The sequence below is a fragment of the Macrobrachium rosenbergii genome, chromosome 47 (assembly GCF_040412425.1).
Source record: "Macrobrachium rosenbergii isolate ZJJX-2024 chromosome 47, ASM4041242v1, whole genome shotgun sequence".
Classification (NCBI taxonomy): domain Eukaryota; kingdom Metazoa; phylum Arthropoda; class Malacostraca; order Decapoda; family Palaemonidae; genus Macrobrachium; species Macrobrachium rosenbergii.
The window spans coordinates 27,270,624-27,295,623 of record NC_089787.1 but is presented as its reverse complement, the minus strand read 5'-3'; the positions used below and the strand labels follow the sequence as shown (position 1 = coordinate 27,295,623).

The 25,000-nt window shown below is 38.3% G+C and overlaps 2 protein-coding genes across 12 annotated transcripts in view; one reads left to right on the top strand and one right to left on the bottom strand.

Annotated features, from left to right (window-relative positions):
- LOC136830689 (protein kinase C-binding protein NELL2a-like) overlaps window positions 1-25,000 on the bottom strand; it is a 416,546-nt gene that overhangs the window by 77,450 nt on the left and 314,096 nt on the right. The window lies entirely within an intron of this gene.
- On the top strand, window positions 1,905-8,760 carry LOC136830525 (RNA-binding protein 25-like). Its single transcript, XM_067090045.1, has 6 exons — window positions 1,905-1,941; window positions 4,190-4,329; window positions 5,623-5,814; window positions 5,887-5,943; window positions 7,814-8,153; window positions 8,345-8,760. Exons 1-6 carry the CDS (start codon window positions 1,905-1,907, stop codon window positions 8,758-8,760), a joined length of 1,182 nt encoding a protein of 393 aa, XP_066946146.1.

Sequence of the window (25,000 nt, the reverse complement as noted above, 5' to 3'; positions counted from 1 at the left end):
ATCGTAACGTATTACGTCAGTTTTATTTTTAAAGAAGGGGCAACGTTGCGTCTCATGTCGTAGAACGTTGTATGACAACGTATTACGTCATAGCTTTATTTTCTTTTTATCTTTAAGGAGGTTAGTTTTAAGCCGAGAATCAGTATCCTGGTTGACGAGCGTGAGGTCTTTAATAATAATAATAATAATAATAATAATAATAATAATAATAATAATAAGACTTTCTTTACTTCCAATTAAGATTTTACTAAAAGGTTAACATAATTATAAACCAAGTATAAAAATTTCTCTAAACATTTTTTTAAGACTTTCTCTATTTCTAAAAACTCTTCCTTTTTCATTCATTCTATTTATCCTGTATGCGCGCGCGTATGTGCGTAGGTAGAGGGATGCACTAAAACTTAATGAGGGCAATGAAGTGGTGGGGGTGGGGGTGGGGGGTGGGGTCATCAACGCAGGACTCTCGCAGGTCCCATAAAGGGTCATAAAATGACCTGGAATTCCACTAATGAAAAGTCGAGGCGAGAGAAAACGGGGATACTGGGTTTCAAGACGAAGAAAACGGGGATACTGAGTTTCGGAACGAAGAAAACGGGGATACCGGTTTCCAAGACGAAGAAAACGGGGATACTGGGTTTCAAGACGAAGAAAACGGGGATAGAGTTTCGGAACGAAGAAAACGGGGATACCGGTTTCCAAGACGAAGAAAACGGGGATACTGAGTTTCGGAACGAAGAAAACGGGGATACCGGTTTCCAAGACGAAGAAAACGGGGATACTGTGTTTCAAACGGAAGAAAACGAGGATACTTGGTTTCAAAGCGAAGAAAACAATGATACTGTGTTCCAGAACGAAGAAAACGTGGATACTGAGTTTCGAAACGAAGAAAACGGGGACACTGAGTTTCAAAATGAAGAAATACGGGGATACTGAAAAAACGGGAATACTGGATTTCAAAACGAAGACGGGGATACTGTTTCAAGCGAAGAAAACGGGGATACTAGGTTTCAAAGTGAAGAAATACGGGGATGCTGAACAAACGGGAGTACCGGGTTTCAAAATGAAGGAAACGGGGATACACCGGGTTTCAAAACGAAGAAAACGGGAATACTGAGTTTTAAAACGAAGAAACGGGGATACTGGGTTCTATAATAAAGAAAACGGGAACACCGGGTTTCAAAATACGAATGTGAGTAAAAACTATATTGAGGAGCTGATGTAAAATGAGAAGTATTGGATAAAGAGCAATGTTAACTGTAAATGAAAATTAAATGAGATACATTAAATGAGATACATATTCAGACATTAAGAGAAACAGGGACAGAGATAAAAAGAACAGATATATATAACAGATAGTTTGCACTACGCACTGAGGCAAAAATCAAATCTGATTCTGTATCAACATTCAAATTCGGATATTTGTGAACACATACACACATATATATATATATATATATATATATATATATATATATATATATATATATATATATATATATATTATATGTGTATATACATATACAGTATATGTATGTATATACATACATACATACTTATATATATCATATATACGTATATATATATATGAAGAATAATTTCAATTTACAAAAATCCTGATGCATAGAAAATGTCAAAAATTTCTATTTAACAAAATGTTATATCTCGATCGATCGTGAATTCAATACTTCAATAACTGGCATGCAATTTTTAAATTAATATATAAAGCAATATGTTACCATTCATCGAGAACTCCATATCAAATTTCAACATTTTATTTCTCTAATTCCCAATTAATAGCCAATTTAACCAGTTACGGTCTCCAATCATCTACAACAACACCAGCACACAACAATATCAATCACAACATCTGCAACGATAATAACAACAGGATCTACGACACCGTAATGTCATTCTCGACTCCCAGCGACCTCAGTCGAACGGGTAATTAAAAAACATAATTAGATTACAGCTTGTAAGGGCTCTAATACCGAAAGCTAATTAGCGAAGCAATTTAAGCCAAGTCATCACAACTGATCAACGCTTGATTGCAAAAGGTGTATATAAGTGCTTCCCGCAACACGATGAAGCCTCGAAGCACCTGACACTTAGTAAAGGTCTTCCGTTGAAGCACTTATAGGTAATGCGAAGCACGCGCGCTAATATGACGCTTCATTGATTAAACGGTAATTCTGTATGAGCGGAAAATGCTTTGTGCTAATGATAGCGGTAAACTTTTACATGTTATTATTAAGTGGGTTATGACAATAATGAGATGTTTATGATTCTTATAGATATACTGAAGTGATCAAACAAGACACATACACAAATTACATACACATACACATAAATACATACATTATACATATATATATATATATATATATATATATATATATATATAAATTTTACAACTACCCACACTATCTATAGCATACAAAAAACAAAAGCCAGAATCCCCAATAAAACAAACTACTACGACAAAGACGCCCCCAAGATACCATAGGACTGACAACTGATCATCCTTAATATGAAACATCATCGGATACCCAAGCTACATTCCCCCCCCCCCACCTGGATACCCAAGCTATATCCCCCCTTATGCCCAATAATTACTTAAAAGAGCAACGACTGTAATCATCAAAGAACACAGGGGAAAGGGGGGGAGGGGAGGGGGTCCCTAAGAAACCCTTTAAATCCCCTCCCCTACCCCCAACCCCACGCCCCAAGCGATAGTAATCCCTACCGCCCTAAGATAACTATTTCACATTCGGACTTCTTGTGCCCGGATTAGCTTTCAGGCCTTAATTGGGAGGACCAGTTGGCGATCATCTCCAGATAATCCCAATACAGTCATTAGGGTTTCGAGACGGATGGACGGACATGCCCACTTGGCCCGGTAGGGGGAGAGGGTATGTAATACCCTCCTATAAACTAGTCCTCAATCTCTTTACATATGCCCTTCTATAATCAATCTCGTACTATTCCCTGTCTTCCAGCGTAAGAATCTAACACACTCATCGACCGGCTGCACCCCCGTTACTTCTCTGATTCTGCTGTTTGATATCCTATCCCTCCAATTAATTCCTAATATTCGTCTGAGCGCCTTATTCTGAAATGCTAAGAATTTATTACCCGAAGTCACTGTACTGTACCATGACTTATGCCCATGAATCAAAATACCCCTAACCATTACCTTATAAATTTTGGTTTTGTATGCACAGAAAAATTGCTATTATCCAAATATTTTTAAGCATTCCTGTTGCCCGATGAACCTTCTTTAATCTTTCCATAAATTCTGTGCTCAGAGAACCATCCTTATCTAAATAAGTACCTAAATATTTAAACTTATCCACTTGCTGTGTAACCAAACATTCAATTAGACAATCCTGTGCATTTTCATTATTCATATTCATGATTTCAGTTTTTCCAATAATAATAATATATTTTATTTCAGTTCAATGCCATTTCATATAAGCCATCCAATAATAATAATAATAATAATAATAATAATAATAATAATAATAATAATAATAATAATAATAATAATATTAATAATAATAATAATAATAATAATAATAATAATAATAATATACATAACTTCAGTACACATCCATATGCAAATACAGTATTTAACCACATTACATTAGGTTTTCAACTTTCCTAAAATAAGTCGTCAGGATTCCAAACAGGCTTGAATACCTCCATCCTCCAGGCTGTAAGTGTCTGGGAATGGGAATGGGAATGGGACAGGAGTTAACATTCCTTCTCATTCCCATCACCAATCCGTTGTCCCTATCCTACTTGCAGGGGAATGGTTTATCCCAATCCCTTCACCAATCTGCAATCGAGGAGCCACGGGCGTAACCCAAAGCAAAATAGCCATAACGCCCATGTGCCGCCCACAGCTTAAAGGCGCCCTCTATAGAACTCCGGCTTCCGAAGGGGAGGGAGCTTGGTCCCGACATCTAAAGGCTCGGATCCAATTGGGGCCAATCGAACCAGTTACCAAATACAAGAAGAAGAAGAAGAAGAAGAAGAAGAAGAAGAAGAAGAAGAAGAAGAAGAAGAGGAGGAGGAGAAAAAAATAAGAGAAAGAAGAAAAATAAGAAGAGGAAGAATAGGACAACGGAGAAGAAGAAAATGACGAAGAAGAAAAATAAGGAGGAGGAGGAGGAGAATTAAAAAAAAAAAGACAGACAGAAGAAAAATAATAAGAAGAGGAAGAATAAGAAAAAGGAGAAGAAGAAGAAGAGTAAGGAGGAAGAGAAGGAGGAGGAGGAGGAAAAAAGAAGAGGAAGAAAAAATATAAGAGGAAGAATAAGGAAAAGGAAAAGATGAAAAATAAAATAACGAAGAAGAAGAAGAAGAAGAAGAAGAAGAAGAAGAAGAAGAAGAAGAAGAAAAGAAGGGCGTCTTCGTTACGCACAGCCGGAGTAACGGCTTCGAGGACCAGCGGCAGCAGCAGCAGCTAAAACTCCTCCGTCGACGCCTCCTGCGTCACTCTGCCTTCTGCTGCGTCACATTGTCGACGTAATCCGATGACCTATTGTTCTTCTGACGGGTTTCGTTTCAATTAGTTAATGGAAGGACGAATTTTTTCCTTTTTTTTTTTGAACGATACATTTTAGTGGCAATTTCAAACGATACTTGGTATGTGGAAGAGAGAGAGAGAGAGAGAGAGAGAGAGAGAGAGAGAGAGAGAGAGAGAGAGAGAGAGAGAGATTGTCTGATATTCACATATTTCTTTAGAGTATAAAGTCATACAAGAATGGAAAGCGAATAACTGGAGAGAGAAAGCGAATAACTGAGAGAGAGAGAGAGAGAGAGAGAGAGAGAGAGAGAGAGAGATTGTCTGATATGCACATACTTCTGAGCGTGTAGTCATACTAAAATGGAAACTGAATACTTGGGGAGAGAGAGAGAGAGAGAGAGAGAGAGAGAGAGAGAGAGAGAGAGAGAGAGAGAGAGAGAGACTGTTATGCACATATTTCTTCAGAGTATAAAGTCATACAAAAACGGAAACGAATACTTGTACAGAGAGAGAGAGAGAGAGAGAGAGAGAGAGAGAGAGAGAGAGAGAGAGAGAGAGAGAGCTGGGGATGCGTGTTCGTCTAACATAAAACAAATATGTCGCCTTCCTTTTCAACAAGTAATGTCATAACGACTGTCATTCCGCCATTACGTTACACCACCATAAAAGAAATAGACAGATAGACAGATTAAATATTCATTTAAATAAATATCATATAAAATACAAATCTATATCTAACGAAAGCAAAAAAAAAAATTACAATGGAAATTTTCTATTGAATTTTATTTACTTATTCGAGCATTTTATCTACTATTTAATGGAAGGCCGACGGGAAAGGCAACCTGATGTACATATCAACCCAAGTCCTGAAAGGACCTAAAGCAGGGGGAGTTGATGGATAGCAACAAAAACGCCTCGTTAAGGAGTGAGAGCTATAGGAATCAAACCAAAAGATGGATTCCAGACCCTGCCGTTTTTTTTTTTTTATTACAATGAATTCAATTATAGTTTCTAATCATACTTTCACCAATATTAAAATTTAATACTCGTTCAGAGAGAGAGAGAGAGAGAGAGAGAGAGAGAGAGAGAGAGAGAGAGAGAGAGAGAGAGAGAGCTTGTCTGATATGCACAGACTTCTTCTGAGCATGAAGTCATACTTAAAATGGAAAGTGAATACTTGTTCGGAGAGAGAGAGAGAGAGAGAGAGAGAGAGAGAGAGAGAGAGAGAGAGAGAGAGAGAGAGAGAGAGAGAGAGAGAGAGTAAAATAAACAAAGAAAAGGAGGCAGGAAATGTCTCTTAGATAATACCCTACAAAGTCATTAAAGTGACACTCTCCTTCAGAGGCGTCAATGAGAGAGAGAGAGAGAGAGAGAGAGAGAGAGAGAGAGAGAGAGAGAGAGAGAGAGAGAGAGTCTTGACACACTTTCTATATGATCAGAGAGAGAGAGAGAGGCTCCTCCGGTCCCAAAAGGAATGACCCATATCAAGAGAGTCTCCTCCTGCCTAAATGAGATGAAAGGAGGGAGTTGCATAAAGGAACGGGAGAGAGAGAGAGAGAGAGAGAGAGAGAGAGAGAGAGAGAGAGAACAGGAATAATACTGTATAAGGAATGGAGAAAGAAATGAAAAGGATGGAACAAAAAGAGAGAGAGAGAGAGAGAGAGAGAGAGAGAGAGAGAGAGAGAGAGAGAGAGAGAGAGAGAACAGGAATAATACTGTATAAGGAATGGAGAAAGAAATGAAAAGGATGGAACAAAAGGAGAGAGAGAGAGAGAGAGAGAGAGAGAGAGAGAGAGAGAGAGAGAGAGAGAGAGAACAGGAGTAATACTGGAAGTGGTGAAGACAGGAAAACAGATGGAATGAAGAACAGATGAAAGTGCTGAACAAAGATGCAATGACCGGATAAAAGGGCCACTGAAGAAGAAACGGAAACTTATTAAAAAAAAAACAATAAATAATAAAAGAAGCAACAAAGAATAACAAAGCGAAGAACGCCATTAGCATCACTAAGAGAATATAACAATGAATACTGACAGAGACAGAATAATCAAAACACCAACAAAGCACCAGTTACCAAACGCTAACAGATGCAACAACGAAAGGCAAACACACAAATAACTCAAAAGAACAACAACAATGAGCAGCAATGACTGAAACAACACCAAAAGCAAAGAGTCACACAAGTAGCACAGCAGTAAAAACAGCAGACGAACAAGTAACAAAGATAAACAACAGATAAAAACAAGGGCAAGAAGAACAACAGACGGGGCATAATTACAAATTCACAACTGAATAATTACGAGAGACTGGCCTTGAGGAATAAGACGATAAAACAGGGAATATATGCAATTAAGAAAGGGCGATAGAGGAACAACTGAATGGAGGATGATAGACAGAAGAAGGGGAAATAAAGAGGGGGGGGAGAGGCAAAACGGAATAAAGGATGATAGACAGAAAGAAGGGGAAATAAAGAAAGGAACTGGAAGAAGTGAATAGAGATGTTAATACACGATGCCAATATATACAGAGTAACAATTATAGAAGGCTGGCAAGGAAGGGAGAAGTCTACGGGAACACACGCCATGTTTGGCGACTAGCTACTAAAAATATTTCCAAAACTGGCATAACTTTCTTTTTTTTTACAGGTCTCTAAAAACTTTCTCTTTTAGGTTAGCAGAGACTAAAAGCATATAATCTCTAGGGAAATACATTAAGACGGAGTTCGAATTCAAAATCGATTATTCTATCAACTTTCTTGAAAGACTGACACCTTTGTCATTTGTTCCTTATACTGTCGTATTTTGCTTTCATGATATTGCTTTATAATAATAATAATAATAATAATAATAATGATAATTCGTCTTTATCGAAATGAAAAGTCTGTTGGATATATAAAATTCAAAGGCTCGCAAGGTAAAGGATGAAATAATCTAAAAACTTCTTTATATATTTGTATCATAATCATAAAATTCTGAAACTGTCTCCAACAATAGCGTTCCACAACCGCAAACCTCCGTCAAGGCTGACCAATCCTCACCTCCTCCCCTAGTTCCACTAAGGACAAATTATTATCTTTTATCCAGAAGGGTTGGGGGGGGTCACTCCCAAAATTTATCAAGAGTTGTACAGAACGGTGTTATGGAGATCGTATTGTTTAAATTTCATAAAACTGGAAGAACAAACTCTTACGATTTTTATTTTTTTTAAAAACAAAAGGAAATTAATTAAGTTTAAAGGTACTTTTAGAGCATCAAGAAACGTCTCCGGTCACGGTTCCAACAGCGGACATCAGCAGAGACATCAACAACAGACATCATGAGATACATCAACAATGGCATCAAACGAGACATCAACAAAGACATCAAGAGAGACATCAATGGAGACATCACCAGCAGACATCAACAAAGACATCAAGAGAGACATCACTGGAGACATCACCAGCAGACATCAACAAAGACATCAAAAGAGACATCAAGTGAGAAATCAACAAAAGACATGAAGAGAGACATCAACAATGGCATCAAGAGAGACATCAACAAAGACATCAAGAGGGACATCAATGGAGACATCACCAGCAGACATCAATGGAGACATCGACGGCAGACATCAAAAGAGACATCAAGTGAGACATAAACAAAAACATCAAGAGAGACATCAATGGAGACATCAACAAAGACATCAAAAGAGACATCAAGTGAGACATAAACAAAGACATCAAGAGATACATCAACAAAAGACATCAAGAGATACATCAACTACATAATCAAGAGAGACATCAACAAAAGACATCAAGAGATACATCAACAACAAAAGACATCAAGAGGCACATCAACAAAGTCATCAAGAGATACATCAACAAAGTCATCAAGAGGGACATCAACAAACGACATCAAGTGAGACATCAAAAGAGACATGAAGAGATACATCAACAAAAGACATCAAGAGATACACCAACTAAACAACCAAGAGATACATCAATACAGTCATCAAGAGATACATCAAACGAACACATCAAGAAATACATCAACACCAGACATCACCAAAGTAACCAAGCGAGGCACATCAAAACCACACATCAACAGACACATCACAAGAAGACCGACTCGACGGAGAAAATGAAGACATCACAAGAGAGAAGACGGGAGGAGGAGGAGGAGGAGGAGGAGGAGGAGGAGGAGGAGATCTGGGCGGGATCTCCCACGAACGGCTCCCCATTTAAAAACCTGTAGTTTGCTCTTCACACACGATTAAGCCCGGCGCTTAAATCTCACTCATCCTAACGAGGCCAAGTGGGCAAAGTCACTGTTGACAGTCTCAAAAAGACGTGGAAATAAGCGCCGTCACTCACACTCTCGAACTCGTTAAGGGCGCTTGGAAATTAAGACATAAACTAGACACTACTCAAAATGGGCTTATCACGCAGCGTGGAAAAACACAGAACGCAGATGAATGTCTTAAAAAAAAAATGCAGCTCGAGAACGAGCAATCAACAAATACAGCGAATAGAGAATCGCTAAATTAAATGGTTAAGATGTTACTGCAGACGATTTTATTATTTTTTTTTTTTTTTTTTTTTTTTAAGTAAGCGACTGCCTTGATATCTTAATTAGGTGGGCGCAGATGGGGTCTCTGGAAGATGCTTGGTTTCGGGGCGTTTCTCAAATTTATCTCAATTTATTCTTAATTTTTAACGACTCGACATTGACACCCTTCAATATAAAACCGTACACACACACACATATATTATACATATATATATATATATATATATATATATATATATATATATATATATATATATATATATAAATATATTTATATATAATTCTGACCCACACAGGGATCGAAGGCAGTTCTCTCAAATGAAAGGCCCTGTGTGGGTCAGTTGGCAGTAGCGCGCCCTGGCCTTGCATTTGAGAGACCCGGGTTCGAACCCGATGTGGGCCAGAATTTTATTTCTGGTGAAACTCGAGCTGATGTATGGATTAGTTCTATATATATATATATATATATATATATATATATATATATATATATATATATATATATATATATATATATATAAAGTATATAAAATTAAAACATCATAATACATCACCACCAAAATTATCTCAATCCCTTCCATGGTATTTATCGTTGGCTGAAGACGACATACCTGAAACAAAAATAATAATATATTAATATAAGGCAATATTGTCAAATGGAAGAGAACCAATTCTGAGAGAAAAATACTGTGTCTGAAGAGAGACAATCAGTGCTTTATATGTACATGAGTTTCATATATATATATTATATATATATATATATATATATATATATATATATATATATATATATATATATATATATATATATATATATATATATATATATATATAATATACAGTATATATTTATATATATAATATATATACACATACATATACATATATATATACACATACACATACACATTACTCATAGTTTAAAACTATACCAAATACACATACGTTTGAACAGCATAAACACTCACAATCACCGGGATAACTTAAATATTCGTATGTCTGACATAATGATAAATCCACACACGAAAACAACTCCCATAATTGAAAATGTGACTATCACAAAAATGTACATTTTATCACTATAAAAAGTGAAAAATGTTCCGAAGTTTCTTCGGCGCAATCGAGTTTTCTGTACTGCGTATAATCAAGGCCACCGAAAATAGATCTATCTTTCGGTGGTCTAGGTATACTGCTGTATTAGCCGCGGCCCATGAAACTTTAACCACGGGCCGGTGGTGGCCTGGCCTATATCGTTGCCAGAAGCACGATTATGGCTAAATTTAACCTTAAATAAAATAAAAACTACTGAGGCTAGAAGGCTCCAATTTGGTATGTGTGATGATTAGAGGGTGGATGATCAACACACAAATTTGCAACCCTCTAGCCTCAGTAGTTTTTAAGATCTGAGGGCGGGCAGAAAAAGTGCGGACAGAAAAAATTGCAGACGGACAGACAAAGCCGGCACAACAGTTTTCTTTTCAGAAAAATAAAACGCACACAACTCCATGACATCTTATACGTACAGAGGGGTGTGAGAGTGCACAATACACATCCACAACGATCAGGTTATAATTAGGACAACAACAAAACAACAACAAGTCCACAACAACCAACAAAGATAATGATCTGAAAATATTCTACAAATCGAGGGAATGATAAACAAATATGTTGCTGATATTATACACAAGCGGCTCACGATCATATCGTCATGGGATCAATAACAAATAATAATGTTGATTTCACGAGAGCAAACACTGAGAGAGAGAGAGAGAGAGAGAGAGAGAGAGAGAGAGAGAGAGAGAGAGAGAGAGATAATGGTCATATGAAATCATTAGACAAATCTTAAAAATTATAAAACATAAAAAAGTTACAGTTATAATATACATGAAAAGTAAACTTAAACAGAGAGAGAGAGAGAGAGAGAGAGAGAGAGAGAGAGAGAGAGAGAGAGAGAGAGAGAGAGAGAGAGCCATTAACGAGCGCAGAGTTCAAGGACGCGGCAGAAAATCCAATTTGCAGATACCACTTCCGCCGACGATGAAATTCTGTTTTTCTATTTGCCCGTCAGAGGCTATTCAAATAAAGCCGAGCGCAGTGTTCCCGCCGCGTTACGACACAGTCATAATTGAAATCAAATATACAAAGAGCGGGAGCTGATAGGCGTGCGGAGGGAAAAGTGCATTTTTTGGGGTTCATGGGATTTTTTTTATGGTATTTTTAAAAGTGTGCATAATTTTTTTTTTAAATGTGCGCATTTTTTTTTTTTTAGCGTGCATCAGTTTTTAAAAACGTGTGCTTCATTTCTTAAAATGTGTGCTTCATTTTTAAAATGTGTGCAAAAGTTTTTAAAAATGTGTGCTTCATTTTTTAAAAATGGGTGCTTCATTTTTTAAAAACGTGTATTTAATTATTCTAAAATAGGTGATTCATATTCTAAAAATGTGTACTTCACTTTTCAAAAATGGGTGCTTATTTTTTTAAAAACGTGTGCATCAGTTTTTTTAATGTGTATAATTTTTTATTAATGCGTGCATCAGTTTTTTAAACGTGTATAATTTTTTTTATAAATACGTGATTAATTTTTTAAATGTGTATAATTAAAAAAGTGCATAATTTTTTTAAATGTGTATAATTAAAACAATGTGTTCATACTTTTTTTAAATGTGTGCACCATTTTTTCTAAACCTGTGCATAATTTTTTTAAAACGTATGCATCATTTCCAAACCGTTAGAAATTTAGGAAAAGTGGTGATACTCTCATTATCTTATGAAAATGAATCACTTTTCTTTTAAGTGTGAGTTTTCCATAAAGTATGTAAATTGAAACGCATAACTTCTTAAGGGGTGAGTTAAAGCCAAGTAATAATTTTTTAACCAAAAAGAAATATTTCAGGCGCACACAACACTTTCGTCTGGCTTTCTTCTCAGAGAAAGCACTAGGTGAAGCTTTCTCAGGGAAAGTATTCGGCTGAGCTTTCTTAGAGACCGCACTCGGACATGCTCTCTCAGAGAACGCACTCGGATATGCTTTCTCAGAGAAAGCACTCGGCGATGGTTTCTCAGAGAAAGCGCCAGACGAAACTTTCTCAGAGAAAGCACTAAGCAAAGCTTTCTCAGAGAAAGCACTAGGCGAAGCTTTCTCACAGAAAGCACTAAGTGATGCTTTCTCAGAGAAGGCACCTGCTGAGCTTTCTTAGAGAACACGCTCGGCGAAGCTTTTCTCAGAGAAAGCACGAGGCAAAGCTTTCTCAGAGAAAGCACCGGCGATGCTATCTCAGAGAAAGCACTAGGCAAAGCTTTCTCAAAGAAAGCACTATGTAATGCTTTCTCAGAGAAAGCACTAAGTGATGCTTTCCCAGGGAAAGCACTTGGCGAAGCTTTCTCAGAGAAAGCACTAAGTGATGCTTTCTCAGAGAAAGCACTAGGCGAAGCTTTCTAAGAGAAAGCACTAGAAAGCAACTGTTGAAGTTTTCTCAGAGAAAGCATCCAGCGAAGCTTTCTCAGAGAAAGCATCCAGCAAAGCTTTCTCAGAGAAAGCACCCGTCGAAGCTTACTCTCACGACAACACCGCGCCTTAATCTCCTCAAAGAGAAACGCTTCCCGAGCAAATGACTTCAAAGGCGAGGATGGGGTTGAAAGCAGAGAGAGAGAGAGAGAGAGAGAGAGATTTCCCTGAGGGGACGAAAATTTACATAAAACACACACACGGAATTCAGACACTTTACAAATACAGAGGGAATGTGTGTTAGGTGTCATTAACAGAAAGGCTTCCCTCTTTCTCCCTTACTGTCATAAAGAGAGAGAGAGAGAGAGAGAGAGAGAGAGAGAGAGAGAGAGAGAGAGAGAGAGAGAACTGACATCTATCAAATACGCAGTGAAAGTATGTCTGATGATTTTTAAATTAAAAAAGCTCTTCATGAATTCTGTCAGAGAGAGAGAGAGAGAGAGAGAGAGAGAGAGAGAGAGAGAGAGAGAGAGAGAGAGAGAGAGATAACTCAATCAATGAGAGAAGAAGCCATCCATAATTTTCAGTCCTTATTTTCAACTAAAACCTCGATGCTACGAACATATTTCCAAATTTCTCAATCCACATCTGCAATGGCCAGACAAGAAGGGGTTGTTATAACCCAGACAACAACAACTTTATAATTATAAAACAAAGATTACATTAGGATTATAAGCGAATTCCAGTCAACCACCATATCCATACAATGCATACATTTCAATCTATACAACGTATAGGACGTTGAGATTATCCAGGCAACACATGGTTCATTAAATTCAATGCATACAGCACATTACGTGGTTAAGATAATCTCATCAGAACACATTATTCCCAAGGTACAGTTAATTGAATATTAAATCATATTGTGGTTCCAAGTTCGGGCATATAAAAGTCACACGTGTAAAAATTACAAAAATGTGTGCAGACACAGACACACATAAATACATCTATATACACATATACATATCTACATATATATTTATATATATATATATAAGCTTGTGTATATGCGTGTGTATGTGTATATATTATGTATATGTATCTATGCAACTATAAAATCCAAAGCTTACGTAGCCCACATCACATGAGAACAGACCACCAGACCCTAGACCCAGCATCTTAACGCAGACATAAAAACGACATATACACTTTCTATTTACGAGAAAACTGTAGACAACTGGCAATTATAAAATCTCCCCCAATCAAGCGAACAAGCCAAAAACATTAGGTCGACTAACCATTAGGTCGGCCAAACGTCTCGGCCACTGCTCCACCGTCAAAATAACTAGACCGTTTGACTGACACCACTGGGAGCGAGAAAGTTCTCGGCGTTTTAGTTTTTCTGTGATACAAAAATTTGTGCCGGCTTTGCCCGTCCGCCCGCGCTTTTTCTGTCCGCCCTCAGATCTTTAAAATTACTGAGGCTAGGGGGGCTGCAAATTGGTATGTTGGTCATCCACCCTCCAATCATCGGACATACCAAATTGCAGCCCTCTAGCCTTAGTAGTTTTTATTTTATTTAAGGTTAAAGTTAGCCATAATCGTCCTTCTGGCAACGATATAGAATACGCCACCACCGGGCCGTAGTTAATGCTTCATGGGCTGCGGCTCATACAGCATCATGCCGAGACCACCGAAAGATAGATCTATTTTCGGTGACCTTGATTATACGCTGTAGCGCCTGTACAAAAAACTCGATTGCGCCGAAGAAACTTCGGCGGATTTTTTGCTTGTATCTTAATAAGATGGAGAAGATGATAGCGGCTTTCAAACTCTTTTCAATTCGGTCTTAATCAGGACAAACACCAGTGCATGATAATAATTATGCACTCAAGACGGAGAATGCTTTAAGGAAGGCAAACTTCTGGCAGACGAGAGAGAGAGAGAGAGAGAGAATTTAAATTTATTAAATACACGATGAAAGCATGTTTGATGACTTCATTAAATTGCTCGAGAGAGAGAGAGAGAGAGAGAGAGAGAGAGAGAGAGAGAGAGAGAGAGAGAGAGAGAGAGAGAGAGGCAGGCATCAGGACCAAAAGTAGCAACAAAAAAGAATTCACAGCAGTAGAACAGCAGCAATCAGCAAGCAACAAAACCTTTAAGAGTTAATCTCAGATGAGCAATGGTGCCATCATCAACAGCGACATGAGCAATTCTTTAGCAGTAAGGAATAAAGGCCTAGAAAACAGCAACAGCAACACCGGGAGCAGCAACAGTAACAGCAACAGCTGATATCATCAGCAGCAAAAGGGGCCATCCTTGAACAGCAACGAATAAGAACACAGAAAACAGGAACACTGAACAGCACAAGCACCACCAGTAGCACAGCAAAAAAGCAACAGCAGCAAACCGGAGCAAAGAAGGAACAGCAACAGCAGCAATTCTTGAACAGTAAAGAATATATCCCTAGAAAACAGAAACACTAAACCGGTACCACAGCAAAAGTAACATCAGCAACCGGAGCAAAGAGGGAACAGCAACAGCAGAATTAACAGCAGCAGCAACAGCAGCTTCAGGAGGAAGAGGAAGAGGAAGAAGAAGGGGCGCACAGCAGGAACACGGAACAGCAGCAGCAGCAGCAGCAGTCGGCATCGGTTTGCAAGCTGGAGTGTAAGACAACAATCAATAGGTACTGCTGCTGCTGCTGCGGGGAGGGGGCGGCTCTCCTGCAAGCCTCACCTCCGCCAGCACCTCCGGCAGGAGGGAAAGGAGGAAGGAAGGAAGGGAGGGAGGGAGGACAGAATGAAGGAATGGAGGAAGAAATGGAGGGAAAAAGGGGAAGGAAGGGAGGAAGGACGCAAGCAAGGGAGGGAGGAGGAAGCAAGGGAGGAGGAAAAGGAGGAAGGAAGCAAGGGAGGGAGGAAGGAGGGGAGGGAGGACAGAATGAAGGAAAGGAGGAAGAAAGGAATGGAAAAAGGGGAAGGAAGGGAGGAGGGAACGGAGAAAGGAAGGGAGTGAGGGAGGAAGGAAGGAGGAAGCGAGGAAGGGAGGAGGGAGAAAGGAAAGAAGGAAGAAAGGGAGGGTGGGAGGGAGAAAGGGAGGGAGGGAAGGAAGAAAGGGAGGGAAAGAAGGAAGGAAGGAAAGGGAGGGGAGGAAGGAAGAAGGAAGACATACTAAAGTATTGCCCTAAACGAGAAACACATCAATACTATCCTTTATGTATTGTTATTTTAAGTTTAACTACAAACAGATACCGCCTGTATATGAACGAGAGAAATAAAGGGTCTTCTCTTATATATTGCATTTCAATCAATTCTGTTATACAAAATGGTAAGAATTCTAACAAATTTAGGTCAGGGAAGATGGTTAGATTTCAAACAAGTTATCTTTAGTCGATTAGATTTTTTTTTAATCAAATTTTGACCTACAAAGACCCGCCCCTCAGCCATAGAATCGATCTCAGGCTCCTCTCTGATGGGGGAAGACTGGAAACAACTGGACCAGACACACACACAAACTTCCTGTCTGCCTTTCTCCCTCTCTCTATTATGGCCCAGAAAATGGAGAAAAACGGTGACTCCTTTTCCCCCGAAAAACAGTGACTCCTTTTCCCCCGAAAAACAGACAGGCCGTCCTCAGTAATCGATGTTTACGAGGAGAAAATTGAAAGTAACAACTCAGGAGGAGAGAAACTGTGACCTGCATACAAGCTCGTAAAACCTCCCAATTTTGGCCCACCTCCTCCTCCTCCCCTGTCTTCCTTAAAGCACAATTGCCTTCGCGATGTCCTCGTCTCTTGGCTTCTTCTGGTCCTTTCCTCTCTTGACTTCTTCTGGGATATTCTCGGATTCCTTTTAGTTCTTTTTGGCTTCACAATTCTCTTAGCACTTTCTAGGTTTACTTTCGTCCTTACGTTATTTCTTTGATTTGCGTTTGTGCTTCAGATCATTTCGACCCTCTTTTATCTTACTTAAGTTTCTGGACTTCTCTTTCAATTCCTTTAAACTACCTTTAACCTATTTTTGCCCTCACCTTTTAAAACTCCTTTAGATAAATCCTCGTCCTCCATTACTCCTTTTGATCAGTCCTATTATTCTATTTATTATCTGTACCTCTTTCAGACCTGTCCTCCCCTTTTAAAACCTGTGAGACTCCTTTAGACCAATCCTTTCCTTGCCTTCCAATCTTCTTCTACGACTCCTTTAGACCAGTCCTTTGCTTCCAGTATTTCTATGAGACTACTTTAGACTACTCTTCTATTTCTGTTCTTCTTTTAAGACTCCCTTAGACTAGTCTTCTATTTCCATTCTTCTTTCAAGACTCCTTTAGACCAGTCTTCTTTTAAGATTCCTTTAGTCCAGTTTTCTACTTCCATTCTTCTTTTAAGACTCCTTTAAACCAGTCTTCTATTTCCATTCTTCTTTTTAGACTCCTTCAGACTAGTCTTCTACTTCCATTCTTCTTTTTAAGACTCCTTTAAGCCAGTCTTCTATTTCCATTCTCATTTCAAGACTCCTTTAGACCAGTCTTCTATTTCCATCCATCTTTTGAGACTCATTTAGACCAATCCTCCTCTTCCATTCTTATTCTAAGATAAGACTCATTCAGACCATCCCCGCCTTCCATTCTTCTATCAAGACTCCTTTAGCCCAGTCCTCTCTTCAATCACCCCCTTGAAACATTCAGACCAGCCCTGTTCTCCATCACACATTTAAAACTCCTCCCGAGCAGCCCCTTTTCCTCCATGACTAAGTCGTTCCAGGAAGCGAGGAGAGAACACGACGTCCCATTCAGAATATGCAAGAAGGGGAAAGCGTCCCAGTGAAGATGGTGATGAAAAGTTAACCAAACGGGATGGGGGGGGGGTGGAAGGAAAGAAAGAAAGGAAGGAAGGGAAGGAAGGAACATGACGTCGACAAAGGAAACGAGAGAATAAGAGACAGGGGAAACGAGGGAATGTAGACAGGGCACGCCCCGAGTGACAGAGGGATGCAGAATAAAAGTCGGGAAATTCTCGCGGGGCCTACGTGGACCTGTTGTGTGTGTCTAGTGGGGGTTTCCTGGAATTTTTCCTGGAAATTCGAAAATACTCTACTGGAATATTTTAATAATTTATACTGGAATTTCATGCTGATACTATCACAATCTCATAAAGATTCTACTGTTTTTCTTTCAGAGTCTCCTGCAGAATCTAATGTTTTCTTTTCAGAATCTACTTGTTTTCTTTTCAGAATTTACTGTGGATTCTACTGTTTTCAGAATCTCCGGAACCTTCTACTGTGTTATTACGTGTTACTGGAATTTCTTTTAGGTTTCTAAGAGAATGATAAATAATGTATGAAAGAAATTTCGGAATTTACAAACTATCTATCTATCTATCTATCTATCTATCTATCTATCTATCGAGAGAGAGAGAGAGAGAGAGAGAGAGATCCTACAATATCTAGTAAAGAGTATAGATATCCATATGTTATTACGTAACATCTAGTGTCTGTGGCAGAGAGAGAGAGAGAGAGAGAGAGAGAGAGAGAGAGAGAGAGAGAGAGAGAGAGATCCCAAAAAATATCCAGCAAAAGGAAAATATATTCATGAAAGATATCCATGCGTTCTTACGTAACATCTAGTGTCTGTGGCACAGAGAGAGAGAGAGAGAGAGAGAGAGAGAGAGAGAGAGAGAGAGAGAGACTCACACTCTCTCTCCCCCTTATCTCACATTCGCATAAAGAGAGCACGCAATAAAAACGCAGACAGCACTCGTGGAAAGGGTAAAAATAGTATTCATACATCCCGGATTATCTGCGACACTGCCCATAAAACTGGACTCTGGAGACTTTATCTGCTCCGGGTCCTCTGCCTTACAGGAAATTCACATTATCCAGAGCTCCTATTTACCCAGGGCTGGCTACTGGAAATAATGGGAGGTTTAAAGGCTCCAGACTAGGTTCCAGTAAGTCAAGATAATTACCCAAAGGTTTAAAGTTCCAGTAAGTAAAGATAATTTTTCCAAAGGTTTAAAGGTTCCAGTAAGTCAAGACAATTACCCAAAGGTTTAAAGTTCCAGTGAGTAAAGATAATTTTCCAAAGGTTTAAAGGTTCCAGTAAGTCAACATAATTACCCAAAGGTTTAAAGTTCCAGTAAGTAAAGATAATTTTTCCAAAGGTTTAAAGGTTCCAGTAAGTCAAGATAATTACCCAAAAGTTTTAAAGTTCCAGTGAGTAGAGATAATTTTTCCAGAGGTTTAAAGGTTCCAGTAAGTCAAGATAATTACCCAAAGGTTTAAAGTTCCAGTGATTAAAGATAATTTTTCCAGAGGTTTAAAGGTTCCGGCAAAGGTTCCAGTAAGTCAAGATAATTACCCAAAGGTTTAAAGTTCCAGTGAGTAAAGATAATTTTTCCAAAGGCTTAAAGGTTCCAGTAAGTATAGGTACAGGACAGTAAGTAAGTATGTTTGATGATTGGAGGGTGGATAATCAACATACCAATTTGCAGCCCTCTAGCCTAGGACGGACAAACAGCGCCGACACAATAGTTTTCTTTTCAGAAAACTAAAAAAGAGGGGTTGGTCTTTCCTTTCCATCAGGGTTAAACGACCCCTTTTCCTCCCAGTCACTCTCTCCATGCTTTCTCTGGGCCCTATTCAGCCTGGGCTACATAAGTGCACCATGTTTGCGGGTGGTAACAGCCTCTATCTAAAAAAAAATAAATAAATAAAAAAACACGAGTAAATATTCGTGCTGTGGAATGTAATTTATCAAAAGGTAAAAAAGAAATTACAATTACAATTGTTTCTCCTGTAAAATGTGTGAGGCTGCAATTCGAGAATGGCCGGAACTTACACAATATATGTGGCCTCATTCTGAGGTATATATTGTTGGCGAAAACTTATGAAATGTGTCGAAAAAAAAAAAAAGACCGAGCACGAAAGAGGCATTAAACTCTGCACTTCCATTAAAGCCCCCAGTCCCAACTCTTTCGCTCTGGAAAGAACTTCTGCCACAAAAGTTAAAACAACTTTTCCAAGACTAATGTTTTGGGAGGGTTTTCGTCATGGTGGGGACAACACTTAGAGGAGGAGGAGGAGGAGGAGGAGGAGGAGGAGGAGGAGGAGGAGGAGGAGGAGGAGGAGGAGGAGGAGGAGGAGGAGGAGGAGGAATGAAAAAGGTGGTGTGGCTATGAAGTTATTTCGACATGAAAGCAGGAAATATGGTGCTTAAAAACAGAAAAAAATGATACTAATGAAATTTAAACAAAAGAAAAACAAGTAAATAATGGGCCGAAGTTTCTTCGGCGCAATCGAGTTTCCTGTACAGCCGCTACAACGTATAATCAAGGCCACCGAAAACAAATCTATCTTTCGGTGTTTTCGGTATAAATGCTGCATGAGCCACGGCCCATGAAACTCTCAGCCGGCCGTGGTGGCCTGTGTTGTTGCTTTGCCAGAAGCACGCACGACCATGGCTAATTTTAACCTTAACTAAAATAAAAACTGCTGAGGTTAGAGGGCTGCAATCTGGTATGTTTGTTGATTGGAGGGTGGATGATCAACATACCAATTTGCAGCCCTCTAGTCTCAGTAGTTTTTAAGGTCTGAGGGCGGACAGAAAAAAGTGCGGACGGACAGACAAAGCCGGCACAATAGTTTTCTTTTCAGAAAAATAAAAGTGAAATAGGCCTAACAGCTTATCCATGAACAAAGGGCACTCATTTAGACCCTTACCACTTATGTCTTAATTAAAAGACTGACCAAGCCAGCCTCCTTGAGCCTGCATTCACAAAAATAATTTGGGACTAGTCACCAATCGGATGGGTGACCATCCAAGAAAAGCCATAAAACGTCGGCACATAAACCCCCTGAATATCAGTGGGAATAGGGCGTGTGGCTCGCACCCTGATCCCTTAAAAACCGGAAAGATAACACTTTTGGGAGCCACCTCTCTCTCTCTCTCTCTCTCTCTCTATATATATATATATATATATATATATATATATATATATATATATATATATATATATATATATATATATATATATATATATATATATATATATATAATATACACTATATAAATAATGTATAAAATTATGTACATACATTATATATATATATATATATATATATATATATATATATATATATATATATATATATATATATATATATATATATATATATATAGATAGAGAGAGAGAGAGAGAGAGAGAGAGAGAGAGAGAGAGAGAGAGAGAGAGAGAGAGAGAGAGAGAGAGATAACTAAAAGCATACAAGAGTGCAAAGGGTACAAGGCTCTCTTAAATTCTTTTCTAAAAGCTTCAACTTGTACAGCACAAAAAAATCGGAAAGGGGGACACAAATGCATGGCTTAAATCCAGCCTAAGTGGATTATACATTTTTATAAACCTCTACGGAACAATATCTTGTGTAATTTAAGTCAAGGCGAGAGGAGAGAATTCATGTGGAATTTCTCGGAAACGGGGGTACGAGAGAGAGAGAGAGAGAGAGAGAGAGAGAGAGAGAGAGAGAGAGAGAGAGAGAGAGAGAGAGAGAGAGAGATTAAATTTTTTATATGGTATTGCTCTAAGTTTTGTTATATGGTATAAATAAATAAAGAGGAATTTAATTTATTTGAGAGAGAGAGAGAGAGAGAGAGAGAGAGAGAGAGAGAGAGAGAGAGAGAGAGAGAGAGAGAGAGAGAGAGAGAGAGAGAGAAAAAATAAATTTTTGATATGGTATTACTATAAATTTTTTATATTGTATAACTAAAGAGAAAAAATTGTAACGTACTTTTGTTTCTATATTATGAAAAGACTGTGGGATATGGGAATCGATAAATTAATAGATTAAATCGTGAATGTAATTAGAATCAGACCTTTGATAAGAACTGCCCCACAGTCTATGTAAATGACTGAAAATATTTTCATAGTTTGTTTTCCTTTCATTTCTGCCTTTGAATCTTCGTCGAAAGGAAGATTGAGGAACTGAACAACAATCAAGCTAAAAATCCAAATATATGAGAGATAAAGTAACAACTTCTACAGTTAGAACAATACTTTCCCTGACGAATAAAAGCTAAATGCCACACAGTCAACGAGAAACATTTCCTCGGATACACAAAGTGACTGTGAACTGACTGCGTAATTAACCATCTTCTATAACTTATTTCACTGTCTACTTTCCAGCCACACAGTTTTAATAAAACACCTACACTGCCCTAAAATGGAAAACTGCAGTATCTGCACAATTTTCGAAAATGAGATATGCCACCTACTGGGCTCGTGAAACACCAATACACAAGTTCCCATTTGCAGTATCTGCAAAATCAGTAATAAGGCAAGGGAAAACTGCAGCGTCTACCATTTTTCTCAGTTTTGTATTTTTGCAGACACTGCAGTCTTCCATTTTAGGGCAGTGCAGTACATAATAGCCAGGGCAAAATGACCTCATACTTCCCCGGTGACTTTCTTTGGACCATGATAATGCCTCCGACAGAGGCCATGAAGAACTAGACCTTGGGTAGTACCATCCATTCCCGCCAAAACAATGGGGGCGGCACTGTCCTCTCCCGCCAAAAACGCAGCGAGCTCCGTTCCTTTCCATTAAAATGAAGGTACCAAAAAGGGAGTTTGGGATGGTCCTCCCCTGACAAAAAGTCGGCCAGCACGACCGTTTCACGCCAGAGACCGTGGCAAAAGAATAAAATAACGACGGTAAGACCCCACGTCATTAAAAGCTTCTGCCAGATTCGTCGAAGAAGAAAAAAAAAATGGTCGTAGGGGAGCGTTTGGTGTAAAGAGTACATCAACTCGGGGGCGAGCGTTATCTGTGTCCTTATTTCCCCAGGGGTTTCCCCCAAGGGTTTTCCTTATGGTTCCGTTAAACCACGGACACCCCTCCCTGTTGACCTCCGATTCCCAGGGCGCTCGACCCCAGGGCAATAAACTCCGGAAGGAGATCGTAAAACAGGCGGCGGGAGGAGGTGCTGACACCGCATAAGGATACCTTTATCTTTTCATAAGGGCGCCCGAGATGTGAGTGGCTGTAGCAGTCGGCTGTAACGATAGCATCCAAAATTTATTCATTTATTTTTCATCAGAATGAATGAAATTGAACTGGGCAGTTACGTCATGTCTATGAGGTGCCTGTTATTTAAGGCTTTAATCCCATTACGTTATTATTATTATTATTATTATTATTATTATTATTATTATTATTATTATTATTATTATTATTATTATTATTATTATTACTGTATAAACTTGGTCTGGGTAATGACGTCATTTCTATGAGATTCTTGTTTTTTGTCAAGGCTTCAATTCTCATTACGTTGTGGTTATTATTATTATTATTATTATTATTATTATTATTATTATATAGAATGAATAAAAATGCGACCATTACCTTGTTAATGAAGATTCCACAAAACATTCCCCTTAAGTGAGAAATAATGAAAATAAAATGTTATTATTATAATTATTATTATTATTATTTAGAATGAATAGATATACGACCATTACCCTGTCAATGACGATTCCACAAAACATTCCCCTTAAGTGAGAAATAATGAAAATAAAATATTTTTTATTATTATTATTATTATTATTATTATTATTATTATTATTATTATTATTATTATTATTATTATTATTATGGTGGCTGTTGTTGTCAGCACAATTATCTGTAAACAAATAAAAAACGACCATTACCTTATTAACGAAAATTCCACAGAACAGAATCCCCTTACGTGAGAAATAATGAAAACATACAAATTCTTGTTTCTGATAAAAAACAAACAAACAATCTGAAAGCACAAACTATTAAGTTTACATAAAAGAAATTTTTGTTTCTGATAAACAACAAACAATCCGAAAGCACAAACTTTTGATTTACATAAAAAATTCTTGTTTCTGATAAAAAAAAACAATCTGAAAGCACAAACTACTGAGCTTACATAAAAAATTCCTGTTTCTGATAAAAAAAACAAACAATCTGAAAGCACAAACTGCTGAGTTTACATAAAAAATTCCTGTTCCTGATAAAAAAACAATCTGAAAGCACAAACTACTGAGCTTACATAAAAAATTCCTGTTTCTGATAAAAAAACAAACAATCTGAAAGCACAAACTGCTGAGTTTACATAAAAAATTCCTGTTTCTGATAAAAAAAAACAAACAGTACGAAAGCACAGACTATTAAGTTGCCTCCGTAGGAAGGTTCGGGAAACAATCGCCCTTCTGAATGCGTACAAAAAACAATCTAAGAAATCTGACCTAAACAAAAATATTAAAAGAAATCGCCACGAAGAAGACCTTCCCTCTTCTAAGAAACTTCTAAAAGTTGGACGCCTTCTCCTCGGAAGACAGGTCCAATTCCCAACTTGAGGATATAACAAATGCGAGGAGGTGGCTGCCGCGAGACACACGAATGAGCTCTGTAAATCCCAAAAGCAATGAGGAGGAGGAGGAGGAGAAAGAGAAAAGAAGAAAGAAGAAGAAGAAGAAGAAGAAGAAGAAGAAGAAGAAGAAGAAGAAGAAGAAGAAGGAGGAGGAGGAGGAGGAGGAGGAGGAGGAGGAATGAGAGAGAAGGGAGGAGGAATGAGAGAGGGGAGGAGGACTGCTTATACCACTTTCAAACACAGGAATGAGTCCTCCAAATCTGACCTCAAATGGAATGGAGTGTGTAGGGAAAATTAGCGAAAAGGGAAACGAAAAGTGGGGAGAGGGAAATTATACTTAGGGTAGGGGCACAGCAAAATTCTTCCAGTCCCCCACAATACCCCCAGCCCCATGGGGAATAGTGGGGATCAGAAGGGGGTTAATAATAAGGAAAGGATATATACGGAGAAAAGGTTTGATTGGTACGTCAAGAAAAGCATCCGTGAGATACGTCAATAACACCCCCTTACCCCATCCCAGAAGGGGGGGGGTTGAAGAAAGGGACACAGAGTACCGAGACGGGCATCAAGTGCTTTCAAAAGAAAGCCCCAACGGGTCAGGACTACAGTATTGGGAATGATCTTGACGATAAAGGAAACGAGATAATTGTGTTCGCAAGTGGATAATTGACCTCGAAAAAGAGTGTATGCATCTGAATGGGGGTACTGTGTGTGTGTGTGTGTGTGTGTGTGTGTGTGTGTGTGTGTGTGTGTGTGTGTGTGTGTGTGTGTATCAGATCTCTCTCTCTCTCTCTCTCTCTCTCTCTCTATCCAATTACAAACTACTAAACCAAAGAGCTCACTGGATTTCAATAACAAATAATAAATGAGAAGTTTTTACACCAGCTAAAATATAAACATAATTTCAGCATTACAGAACAATATATACTGTTGTAAGTAAACAAAAAATCAATATATTCTTGAATACAACAGAACATGTACAACAAAATACTTTGCAAAACACTCTTTATTCTAATTTCCTTGCAGCAACATCCCCCAAAAATATAAAAAAAAGCAATAACAATAAAATCAGAAAAATAAAGAGAGAGA